The sequence below is a fragment of the Leucopleurus acutus genome (assembly GCF_964270905.1).
Source record: "Leucopleurus acutus genome assembly, chromosome: 4".
Taxonomy (NCBI): domain Eukaryota; kingdom Metazoa; phylum Chordata; class Mammalia; order Artiodactyla; family Delphinidae; genus Leucopleurus; species Leucopleurus acutus.
In genome coordinates, this window is record NC_139146.1 from 20,387,289 (window position 1) to 20,400,246 (window position 12,958).

Consider the following 12,958-nt stretch of genomic DNA (forward strand, 5'->3'; position numbering starts at 1 on the left):
ACACTGTAACCACTAAGCAATGTGGACCACCCCATGCTCTGCATTAAGTAAAATGTAATAGTGTCATACTTTGCATTTATTCTATTTAAATACATTCTAATAGTCCTGTCCTGAAAACCAGAATCTTTATGTCTCAGGGTGTGTCTTTTTTTTTTTTTTTTTTGCGGTACGCGGGCCTCTCACCGCTGTGGCCTCTCCCATTGCGGAGCGCAGGCTCCGGACGCACAGGCTCAACGGCCATGGCTCATGGGCCCAGCCGCTCAGCAGCAGGCGGGATCCTCCCGGACCGGGACACGTGTCCCCTGCATCGGCAGGCGGATTCCCAACCGCTGCGCCACCAGGGAAGCCCCCAGGGTGTGTCTTTTTATAACTGTCTTTATTTAAACATTACAGGTAATTTTACATTGGTAGATGGCTTGGATTCGTTGGATTTTTTCCAGTTCCTAATAGTATGAAGAGATAAAGGGACCAGTGTAAATAGTAAAAAGTATTTAAGAAATGTAAGAAACAGAAGAAACTTAAAGACCGTACTTTGTATAATTTTCAATACAGATGGATAAAATATTACAATATTTTTCTTTTATCAAATACATTACTGTCTTAATAAAGGAAATTAATTGAAACGTAGAGGCAGATAATTTTATGCCTGTTTCTAGATTGTTTGAAAAGAATTACAGGAGAAATGCCACCTCACCTTTAATGCTCTTAAGGTCAGCTTATCAGTAAACTAAATAATTTTGCTAAAAGAATAATAAAGTGCAAAAGTATATTTACATGTACAGGAACATATGAAAATACAGATGGTAAATATATTCCTAGTCAAACACTGATTTTATAAGCAAAGACTAAACATTCTATTTAGCATTTTGTATGAATAGATACAGAAGATAGATAGATCGATCCTAGATGAGAAAAATGCACACAGTAAGTCTAGACTAGTCACAATTCCACCAGGTAAATGAAATTGTAGTAATTCTATTAAATGGAAGATAAAAATCCATAGGGAAGGAAAGCAAGGTATATATTTTATTTTTCTGCATCCCAACTGGGAAGAAAGTCTACTTACCTAGGTTTCCTTACTGTTCATGCCTAAGCGTTCACATTCTAAGAGGTTAGTGGGCATGTAGAGAGCAGAGTCCCCTCAATCCTTTCAAAACCCCTCTGCGGCGCTGATACCCCCTCCACTCTTAACCACCAACTGTACTTTAGATTCAGCTAATACTTGATGTAGAGTTGAGACATGGCTTCTGTCACCAAGATCTCTGGGGTCTATTCAGATCACTTTGGCATCAGGCTACTTAACCTGTGCTCCTGTGAACATGGAAACCTACAGTGTAACCAACACCATTAATAGATAATTACTTACCCAATTAGCGGGTAGAGTCCTTCACCAAGCAATAAGGCAAAGCCAATTCTTCCTAGCAGGTGAGGACCCACATTCCCTTGTGGTGTTTCTCTTATCCTGCCCCCATAACTGCAGAGCCAAGTCTCACAACAGAAGTCTCTAACCAACTTCACTATATAAGGACACTCTGCCTTCCATTCTAGGAACTCAAGACCTGTATTTGCCTTTGTTCAGATTTCCATTCTGCCATGGATTATCTCATGGGCCATAGCTGCTCTTCATCTAAAACTTGTGGGTAGTAGCCCTTGCCTCTATACCTATTTCACAAGAGTGCTGTAAAAACTACACAGGAACTAATTTTTCTTAATGTTTTAAAATACCTAGAGGTAGGCATCATTAATTAATGGATTAATTCTAAACTTCAGGATTGGTTAGACCAGTAGATCATGCTTCTGGATTCAAATTTATGTTCTCACCATATTAGATATCTTTTCTTTTTGGAAATGCAAAAACTTTTTAATCAAATTAAGGAATGCTTCCAGACTTTAAAAAATTATTATAAAGTTACATTCCCATCTAAACACATTTTTACCTATATTTTTATATTTTCTCAGTTTAGTGCATAATCATGTCTAGTCTGTCTTTAAAATACACCAAAAGTTCAGGTATATATTGTAAATGAATTCTTTGCCATAAATTGTAACTCTGTGCCATAAATTGCATGTGATTTCAAAAACGTACACCACAAATATCTTAAGAATGTTATGCGGCTAAGTTCCTGTAGAAACTGTAGCTAACATTTCTGAGAAAGTAAGATACTTATTACGTTTAATATAACTTTCCAAAAAGGCATTAAGTATTTTTTTCTTTTTTTATTGAGGTATAGTTGATTTACAATATTATGTAAGTTTCAGGTGTACAACATAGTGATTCACAATTTTTGAAGGTTATACTCTCCTCATAGTTCATTATAACATACTCATCCATTCATTATAAAATATTGGCTATATTTCCTGTGCTGTACAATAAAGCCTTGTAGCTTATTTATTTTATGCATGGTACTTTGTACCTCTTAATCCCCTGCCCCTTTCTTGTCCCTCTCCATTCCCTCTCCCCACTGGTAACCACTGGTTTGTTCTCTATATCTGTGAGTCTGTTTCTGTTTTATTATATTCCCTAGTTTGTTGTATTTTTTAGATTCTACATATAAGTGATATCATACAGTATTTATCTTTCTCTGTCTGACTTATCTCACATAATACCCTCCAAGTCCATCTATGTTGTTGCAAGTGGCAAAATTTCATTCTCTTTTATGGCTGAGTAATATTCCGTTATATATGTATTATGTATTATATATATTATATATATCCATTATACATGTAATGGATATATATAATGCATATAGTATATATTTTTATATATATATATATATATCCCACATCTTCCTTATCCATTCATCTGTTGATGAACCCTGAGGTTGCTTCCATATCTTGGCTATTGTAAACAATGCTGCTATGAACATTGGAGTACATATATCTTTTTGAATTAGTGCTTTTGTTTTCTTCAGATACGTACCCAGGAGTGGAATTGCTGGATCATATGGTAGTTCTATTTTTAGTTTTTTTGACGAAACTCCATACTGTTTTCCACAGTGACAACACCAATTTACACTCCCACCAACAGTGTCCAAGGGTTACCATTTCTCCACATCCTTGCCAATATTTGTTATTTGTGGTCCTTTTGTTGATAGCCATTCTGGCAGGTGTGAGCTAATACCTCATTGTGGTTTTGATTTTCATTTCTTTGATGATCAATGATGTTGAGCATCTTTTCATGTGCCTATTGGTCAAATGACTGTCTTCTTTGGAAAAATGTCTGTTCAGGTCTCATGCCCATTTTTAATTGGGTTGTTTGTTTGTTTGTTTTGATATTGAGTTGTGTGAGCTATTTATATATGTTAGATATTAACCCCTTATCGGTCACATCATTCGCAAGTATTTACTCCCATTCAGTAGCTTGTCTTTTCATTTTGTTTCCAGTAGATACCTTTTTATATAATGGCCGCAGTTCTCAGAAGAATATTTTTTCAACCTGAAAAAGTAACCTTTTATCTTCCTGTTACTAAAATGTTAGTTTAGCATATCTTTGAAATACCAAATGCAGGGCAGCAAGTATAAAACATTTAACATATACTAAAACGTTATCATGAATCAGGGAAACACCTTATTTCTTGGCATTTATGCAATTTTTTTTCTGTTGCCATGAGTAGACTTCTTTGATTTTGTTTTCCCTATGGCACTTATTTGTGGCATTTTATCCTGGTCTTACTAAAATATTCCAAATTTTTCATATTGGTTTTCATGACACACTCTCACATCGTAAGCACTGTGATCTTTTCTATGGCTTCGGCAAGAACACACCCAGTATCGTATTTTTAAAGTACTTCATTTGGCAGTTTTCTCTCTGTGGGATGAGTACTGAACCAAAGAGTAACACGTATGACTCACTTTCATAAGCAAACGCCAGAGCCACCGAAATGACAGCAAGGATGAGAAGTAGTGTATCCTTGTCAGGCACGATCAGGACGAGGCCACAAGTGATTTCACGAAACGGTAAGCATGTGTCAGTCCTGAAAATAATAACCTTCCATTTGCTGCCTCTTGGTTTCTCAGTGTCAACTTGTGGGTGCTCATGAATAAAATACTTCTTTTCTCGCCAGCCTCGAAGCTTACGTTAGCCCTAAGCCAGAAGAAGAGAAATGAATTCTTAATTTTCAATCTGAAACATTTTCCTGCTGTTTTTCATAGGTTTCTCCTCAGAAAAGAAAGCCAATGCGTAGAAGCACACGCTGTTGGAGGAGCACACAGGCCGAGGGAGAGCTCGGCTGAGGGCCCTCGTTCCTCCTTTTACTGTGGCTTGTGTCTGCCACACCTGCACATCACCTCCTCCACTACTCATACCTGGTAATGTTTCCCTTTGGCACGGATGGAGGACAAGGCTGTGACAGCTGAGATCCGGATCAAGTCCTAGGGGCCAAAATTATACAACCTATCACAACTTCCAGCTTCCTCGAAATGAGAAAATCCTAATGTGATGGTGATGGCTTTGCTGCGTACATATATACTTAGAGAAGTAGTTCAGAGACACATCGATTTGCAGTTAAATCTGTGTTTTTCTTCCTGTGCATTTGCGTAATTATTAACAAAAAACGTAACTCTGTCTTCTCAAACCAATTAAAACGGAAAATGAATGTATCCAAATTTTATTGCAACTAAACTATACAGTGACATGACAGATGTCTAAAGATTAAGCAGGTTTAAAAGTATTCATCCATTTAATAAGGATTCTACTAGGACCAACTGGAGATCATCTTTGCGAGGAGGTATAAAGCAGGAGTGTGAGATTCACGGATATCTGTACTTCTAGAAGTAACTAAAGAAAACCAGGAGCGTCAACTGAAGCTGCAGTCCAATAAACAATCCAGAGATAAGAGCTGAGACTATCTAGCTCCAACTTCCAAAAGTTATTTTGCTTAATTCCAGTTCAATCGTTTTTGTTTTTTCAATTTCTGGAAATACTTGAAGCTTTGTGTAATAGGAAGATGAAAGAGCCTTACTAAGCAGTTAAATACTTTCAACCTCAATCTTTGACTATTTAATTCTTGATAATTCTTGAGAAAGAATTATCCTTTTCTTACGTTAATTCACTAAAGTTTGTTTTTTCTACAACTGATTAAAGAGACAAATCATTCTTGGCCAATACTTCAGTATAAGTGAATCAGAAAAACAATAGTTGCATCATAACATTTTGGTGTATTTTTTTAAATTTCCATTTCCTTGAATTAGTGAAAAAGTCATTGTAATCCAACTTCTAGTAGTGGATTAAGTTTGCCAACTGAGGTGTGCTCACCAGAATAAAAATTGAACGTATATATAAGAAGTACCCCTTGGTAGCCTTGTTATAGGTCAATTCAACAGCAGTAAAACATGATTTAATCATACCATTACTATTACTGAAGTCATCCTACTACTAATTAGCAAACGGCCAAACATTGTCAAGATTGTACAAATGCTAATGTATTGGGAGAAAATCCAGTTTAGGCGAGACCTAATTTCATTTCAACTCCCGGTGGGTGACTGCAAATGTGCAAAGAGGACCCCTTGCTCAGAGTACTACTGTAGTTCCAAGAAGACAGGTTTCCACATCCCCGGCCTGCAAGTCAGCCAGTCCCTCTTGTGACCCTCTCCCAGGATCATTTGGGGACGTCTCTGTCTCAGCTCATTATAAAGGTCACACCCCTGTGCTGTGGCACTTGCTTCATTATCACACACAGTTTGTAGAAACTGTGTGAGGAATAGCTCTATCCCTTTGAAAAGATAGGAAGTCACACCACACGGTGGTCTCTGTCACTTTGGAAATGTAAGGCCAGGCATATTTTAAGTTTTCAAAGGTCATGGAGAATTCAATCTTTGACTTGAAGGTATCACATGAAGAGAAAGATGTATTCACTTTGTCATGGTTGTGATGTGATGTCAGAAGAAAACCTTCCTTGTAGTCTAGTTAGGGGTCTGGGAGTGAGGCCAGCCTGTAACGCTCACTAGCATAGATTTTTTTTTAACCCCATTTTCCTTATCAACAAAAATGATATTTTTTTTTATTTTTATTTTATTTTTTTTTAATATTTCAGACTAAATTTCTAATATTATTAAGCATGGACTAACTTCAGATGATTTTCCTTAGTTTATTTATTGAGCTCTATCACCCAGCAAGAGAGGTAAAATTATCCCGTTGTTACAGGTGATTAATCCAAGTCCCATGGCAAGAAAATGGCAGAGCCAGGATTCAAAACTGCCTCAGGGCTGGCCGCCCAGTTCTATGCATGCTATAATTCTGCTTCCTAAATTATTCCAGCAAGTTCCACTTGTTTTATGGTTCTTTGGGTCTTCATCAATTTGAAGTTATAAGAGCATACTTCTAGGAGAAAGTATTTTGATAAAAAATACTATATATTTTATAGAATTTATGTTACCCCCGGGTTAAGGGAAGTATCTCATTTAAGCTCCTACAAAGAAAAAGGAAAATGTACATTTAACGTTAAAATGCATTAAAGGTAGAAGTGTGGGCCTGATTGGTTGCTTTCATGTATTGATACTTTTTCATGTAGCTCAGACACTGCTAGAATTGAATCTAAAAGACATGTATCTCCCAATTCAATGATTCAATTTAACAATTATTCTTTAAACACTCACTTATTTTCAAAAATGTCCAGGCAGCTCAAAGCATCTCACACTGATTCTTTGTCTATGCACTAATTTTGGTTGAGTGCATATTTGGAGGGGAGGACAGAGTCATTTAGCAGCCATTATTCTCCCCAACTTGAGGGTCCCTTTGCCCCATTTCATTTCTGTCACTTTCTTCTAATCATCCTGGGCACCTGCAGGATGTTAAATCCTAGGCAGATATAGAATCAGTTGCACTGCTGTTGCAGCCACACTATGATCCTTTTGCTGGCTTAAAATTGCTTAAGCTCCAGGTACAAGCTCAAAAGAAAAGAAAATGTTTGCTCTAATCCTTACTTTTCAATAATTTTAGAAATAGTTTCTCTTGCCTAGTTTCCATCTTATATAACTACCTCTTCACTTTCATCAGTCTTTGCTCCAAGGGAAAAAGGTGTTAGGGGGAAACAGTTATACCTCCAGCCTTTGTGATTCCATAGAAAAGGAAAGTTTTACCAGCACACACATGCTATACACACACGCACACACACCAGGCACCTCCACACACACACGCCCCACCTCTGCCTCCCCAGCTTTCCAGGCAGCACTGTGGGACTCTAGTTTCTCCATTTGTGGCTGGGTAGATATATTCAAATTGAAAATTTTGCATAATAAAGTTATAGCTTTCCATTTTGCCTCAAATGCTGGTGTGTGTGTAATATATTGCCAAGAATATTGACAAACTCTATCTTAAGCCTCCTACAGGAAGTGATAATGTTGAGATCTAGAACCAATTAACTTGCCAATAATTGCTGAGTAATAGGAGGGGAATTTAACGTTCGTGGAAATGCGTGAGTTTCACCACTTTGTGTCCTGCGCTCAGAAGGTAAGATAATTTCTCTCTGCTCTTCTTCCACTTTATTCCACTCCAGCAGCAGAAGGGGGAGCACAATATATGAGGCTCACGAAGTACTGCTTTGGTAAACTAAACCCAACCCGAGGGCTTCCCAATGCTCTTAACCTATTCCTGAGAATTAGTTTGTTGGGAGAATCATCATATGAGCTGATTTCCCTGAGTCTCCCCTTGACTGGGGGGAGCATTTGCACATCTTCGGGGGAACCGCACAGCTCCCTTCTCCCTCTCCCCCTCTGCGGCCGTCAGCGGCCGCATCAGCCAACACAGAGGCGTCTGGCAAGCACGAGGCCCCCTCCACCTGGAGACGCCTCTGCAGGCCGAGAGGCTGGCTTTGTGCTGGGGAAGCTGCTCAGTGTGTCGCTTCGCGTGCATTTGCCACACTCGGGCCATTTCCATCCGCCCTGGGAAGGGGGGGCTGAGGGAACACATGTGCGATATCGCAGGGTCCGGCCTAGGCTGAGATGATACTCCACATTTCTCACGAGGGGTTACAGCATTGAGCAGGATTTAGCATGTAAAGAATGAGACTTAAGCCTCTCCTCCTTTGATTCTGTTTAACTTCCATAGGTTCTTTCTCTCTGTTCCTGGCTGGAGACCCTAATGTCTTCCTGCTTCCTGACCACTCCTGAATGCCAACCAAAAACATGTCTTTCCCTTCTGTTTCCTTTTCTCAGACTTTTCTCATGTTCCTTTTAAGTAATGGAAGTTTCAAAAAGGCAAGATGGATGCTAGCATGAATGTAAACAGTATGATCTCAAGTTCTCTCAGATGTGGTAACTTACACGGGGGTCTCCAGATTCCTTTTACTTAATCCAGACCCCTCTCCTGATTCCTAATAAAGAGCTCAGTGTGTCCCAAACTGTGATGGATGCCATCGTCCCTTCTAAACCCACTCTGTCTATTTCCTATTTTCATCTACAGAATTGTCATTCATCTAGTCCCATAAACCAGAGACCTTTGAAACAGCAGCAAAGCAACATTTTCGGCATATTATGCTTTACTATTTCGAGAAAGGTAAAAATGCAACTGAAACACAAAAAAAGATTTGTGCAGTGTATGGAGAAGGTGCTGTGACTGATCAAACATGTCTAAAGTGGTCTGCGACGTTTCGTGCTGGAGATTTCTAGCTGATCGATGCTCCACGGTCGGGTAGAACAGTTGAAGTTGCTAGCGATCAAATCAAGACATTACTTGAGAGCAATCATTGTTATACCACGCAGGAGATAGCCGACATACTCAAAATATCTGAATCAAGCATGGAAAATCATTTGCACCAGCTTGGTTATGTTCATTGCTTTGATATTTGGGTTCCACATAAATTAAGTGAAAAAAACCTTCTTGGCTGTACTTCTGCGATTCTCTACTTAAACATAATGAAAATGTCCGGTTTTTAAAACCTCTGCCACGCAGCACAATAACTCTGGGAGTTTGACCAAAATACTCAACCTCTATGAGCATCAGGTTTTCCTTGAATAGTATCCCACATAGAATTTGGGGGCGTCAAGGACTTCTGGCTTGCCATCTCTGTTTTGCCATCTCTGTTTTGCCATCTCACCATGACCTCCAAACCTCATGTCACCCTGGATGTAAACCTGGATGTGAAATTCGGAACCTTCCAGCGGATCTGCAAGTAATCTAATCCCTGAAATGAGTTTCTCACGGTTTGTACAGTCCGTCCTAAATATTTGTGGGATCACGGGGATTGCATTCCTAGCATCCCACTACAGGCTCCCATCTAGTATTTGTGTACCCTGCCTTGCCCTCTACCACAGCTTTATTGCCTTGTTATTTTTATTTTTACTCTCTCTTCTGCCTTTTTCCACTTAGTATTCAGTCTTTGACATTTTCTCTAACTTCCAACTCTTTCCCTTCTTTCAGTAGCAACAAACATTTACCCCTTTGTCATAAATATAATGACAGTCATTTATTTTTCAAATGTGTCCTTGAGGTATTACCCTCTACCCAAGAGTATTATCAATGTATTGTGTCACCAAAACAAACAGACAGACAGACAAATGGCAAGGCTCTCTCTGAAAAGAATTCTAATGAATTCTCTAAGTGCTAAGGCACAAAATGAAGAAAATAGTTATCAATTTATGGGATTATTTAAGGATTAAATTATGTATATGAAGAGCTTAACACAGTGGCTGGTACATGGTAGGGACTCAATAAATTCCTTGGTTTCAATATCTATAAAGAAAAATGTCAATGTTGATAAAGGCTGCTATTGTCAAGAGCTGTAAAAGTCTGAAATACATAAGTCAGCTGCCATAGTTTCAGGAATGCTAGCAGAAGACACAAGATTCCTGGGTCAGAGACAGAAGACTTCATTACTCCCAGCAATAGCAGTAGCCACAGTATCAGCATTTCCTTGTGCCCGTTATCTGAGCCTGATTCCCACAGGGCAAAGTGAAGAGGGCCAGGTGACACCTACACAGGCAGTGGCCACATTACAGGAAAGGAACCCTAAATTTAGAGAACCCAAGCCTTTTATGATGGGCAGTAATCCTGCCTGACTGTTGCTTTGGAAAGAGACATTATCTTTATTATATTGGGCAGCAAACCTGTCTGCCACCTACTCCAGAAGGAGATACTTCCTCTATCTTCTGAAAAAAAAAATATATATATATATATATTTTTTTTTAAATTTTTGGCTGTGTTGGGTCTTCATTGCTGCATGCGGGCTTTCTCTAGTTGCCGTGAGCGGGGGCTACTCTTCATTGCGGTGCACGGGCTTCTCATTGCGGTGGCTTCTCTTGTTGCAGAGCACGGGCTGTAGGCGCGTAGGCTTCAGTAGTTGTGGCACACGGGCTCAGTAGTTGTGGCTCGCGGGCTCTAGAGTGCAGGCTCAGTAGTTGTGGCACACAGGCTTAGTTGCTCCGCAGCATGTGGGATCTTCCTGGACCAGAGCTCAAACCTGTGTTCCTTGCATTGGCAAGTGGATTCTTAACCACTGCGCCACCAGGGAAGCCCCTGAAAAATATCTTTGAAAAGATAATCCAGAACTAAGGCAATCAGTGTCTCTGCTTGCGAGATGTAAAGAAATGGGATATCCCACAGGAGGATTCTCTCCCAACAGATATATGTGAATAAAATCACCAGTTTTCTAAATGCTGTAACAAATTTCTCTATCTATACAAGCTCGGAGGTAAAACTTGGGTTACATATATGGTAACTACCTCATTTATAAAATGGGATACTTCCAATTAACTCAATCTTAGACATAGCTCAATACCTCTTATCAATTATATGCTTTAAGGTCAATTATTAGGCAATATTATTCCTTATATATCTTTGCATGTGCATACTCAAAAGAATGATAAAAAATACACATAAGATTTCCTGGTTCTCTGAGCAAAGTTACTCTAGCATAATACTTTATTAAAGGTATTTGAGAGACTGTTGCTTTCTTGATTTCCAAACATCCATTCCATCTTCTTTTCGGAATAGCACCTTAATATCCTTTAGGAAAATTATCTTTTTCCCCACTGGACCTAGTTTGATCTAAAGTGTCCTGTCCTCTCCTAGGCAAGGGACAACCATGTGATCCAAACCAGGCCGGTTGGACTTTCCCTTGCTGGAATTTGAACTTCAAGGCAACAGAGTGCCTTGAGGGGATCGTGGTTGCTACCTTGGCCCCTTAAGATTGACCATGTTCTACAACTTCCCTCTTACTCATGTGAGTAACCCAGTATCTCTCCAATCAGTTGTTTAAGTCAGTCAGAGTTAAGTGTCTCTAGTTTGAAACAAATGAATCTTAATCACAAATGTGGTAGTTAAAGCTCAGAGTTTAGGTCAAGGGTCTTGTGAAGAATATATGTACACATACAATATACACATTTTTTTCTTTATTATAGCTCTGAAAATGGAAAGTAGGACTGATGGTAGCTTTATAATAATACAATCAGATCCAATATAATCAGATGAGTTAAACAATTCAAATGCTATGCTTGCAAGTCTGACAAAATATTACCGTGGATCATTGCACAGCACACGCAAATATATTTTAAAGTGGAAAACTTCATAATAAAAATAAAATACAATTATTCATTTGAATCTCCTCCAAAACCTGACAAAGCTCCTTAAGAAAATATTTTCATGAAGCAACTTTGGGAAAAGTTCCAGTGAAATAAAACCACCAAAGCCCACGTCTAATTTCCTTATTTCTTTCAATGAAGTGCCTACTTGCATGTAACTGATGATCTACATTTTAATACGTTGTTAATAAATAAATCATAGGTAATAGAATTCCTTTGTGAAAGAACTATACCAAATGAGTTCTGCTTTAAAAATCAGTGAGATGGTGGTGTTACTTTCCAGCAAAGTTAAACTCTAGCATTATAAACTTCAGATTAATCTGCAGCAAAATGTGAATTCAAATACAGAGCAGCTCCTCAATAAGAAGTTAAGGTAAAATTTCTGATGGCTTAAAAATTTCTTGTAAACCAATACATTTTTGGACATTTGGCCAATTCTACACATATCGTAACTCTCATCTTGATCAATTATCTATTTGGGATTATTATTTGTCATTGTCATTTTATTGGAAATTTCTTTTATTTGCATAAAGCTGTACCTTGTGTGGCATGATGCGTGGGTGATACCAAAGAGAGGCAGTTCCTATTCTTTCTAATGTCTAAGGAAAAGTATTCTAGCAGCTGTGGGGAGAATGAATTGAAGCCAGGGGAGATTGAATCTCCTTTTAATTTCCAACCTATTCCTCGGTCTTTCAATGTCTCTAGAAGTATTATCTTCCTTCTATAAATCACAGGAGGCAATCGGTCAAAATTTGGCAATTTAAAGTGAGCAAACTATTATAATATTCAAATATTCTAGCAAAACTTTGTCAGTTTTTTATCAAAATGTATTATTTAATTAATTAGCAAAATGTAGATCCATTTTCCCCAAAAGAAAAACTAGCCTTTAATTTTTTCTTTAATTTATTATTACTCCTAGTTCAATAGGTTCCAACAGTATGGCAGAAATCTATCTTCCCCATAAAACATTAAAGTTAATCCCAGGACATAGATTAATCACTAAGAAACTTTATGAACAAAGTTAAAATGAATTTTTTTAATATAAGGAAGTGGTAGGCCAATGTTTCTGACATAAATTTATATTTATATTCATAAATTTAATTTTTTTCCAGTTTGTCATATGTTTTTCAAAAGAAATTACCACTAACAATGTTTAGCAAACTTTTAATTTACCTTTAGACATTAATTCTTGCTTCATTACCAAATTATTTAGCATCTATTGCCTTCACCCTCCACTGATTGCTTTCCAGTAAAATGAAAAAATCATCAGGTAAAAATAGGAGTTTTTTTCCCAATAGGAATAGTTGAGATAATTTAAGAGCTTTTATCTGAGATCTTCAAGAGATTCACTTCTATCAAATAAGAATGTAATGAATGAGTAAGTTTTGTAGAAAATTTTGTAGGAAGAGCCCGGGATTTGGAGTCAGGTACAGATTCTGGCCCT

At 38.1% G+C, this 12,958-nt stretch overlaps 1 protein-coding gene across 4 annotated transcripts in view; it reads left to right on the forward strand.

Annotated features, from left to right (window-relative positions):
- Positions 1-5,415, forward strand: part of TNIP3 (TNFAIP3 interacting protein 3) — a 35,780-nt gene extending 30,365 nt beyond the window's left edge. For 3 of the 4 annotated variants that reach the window (XM_082838222.1, XM_082838223.1, XM_082838224.1), the window contains 2 exons: positions 3,862-3,957; positions 4,153-5,415. In XM_082838222.1, the coding sequence (XP_082694348.1) occupies positions 3,862-3,957; positions 4,153-4,184 (128 nt within the window). In that variant the 3' untranslated portion in view covers positions 4,185-5,415. The remainder of the gene's footprint in view (positions 1-3,861; positions 3,958-4,152) is intronic. The other variant, XM_082838225.1, reaches the window with a different exon arrangement.
- The last annotated feature ends 7,543 nt before the right edge of the window (positions 5,416-12,958 follow it).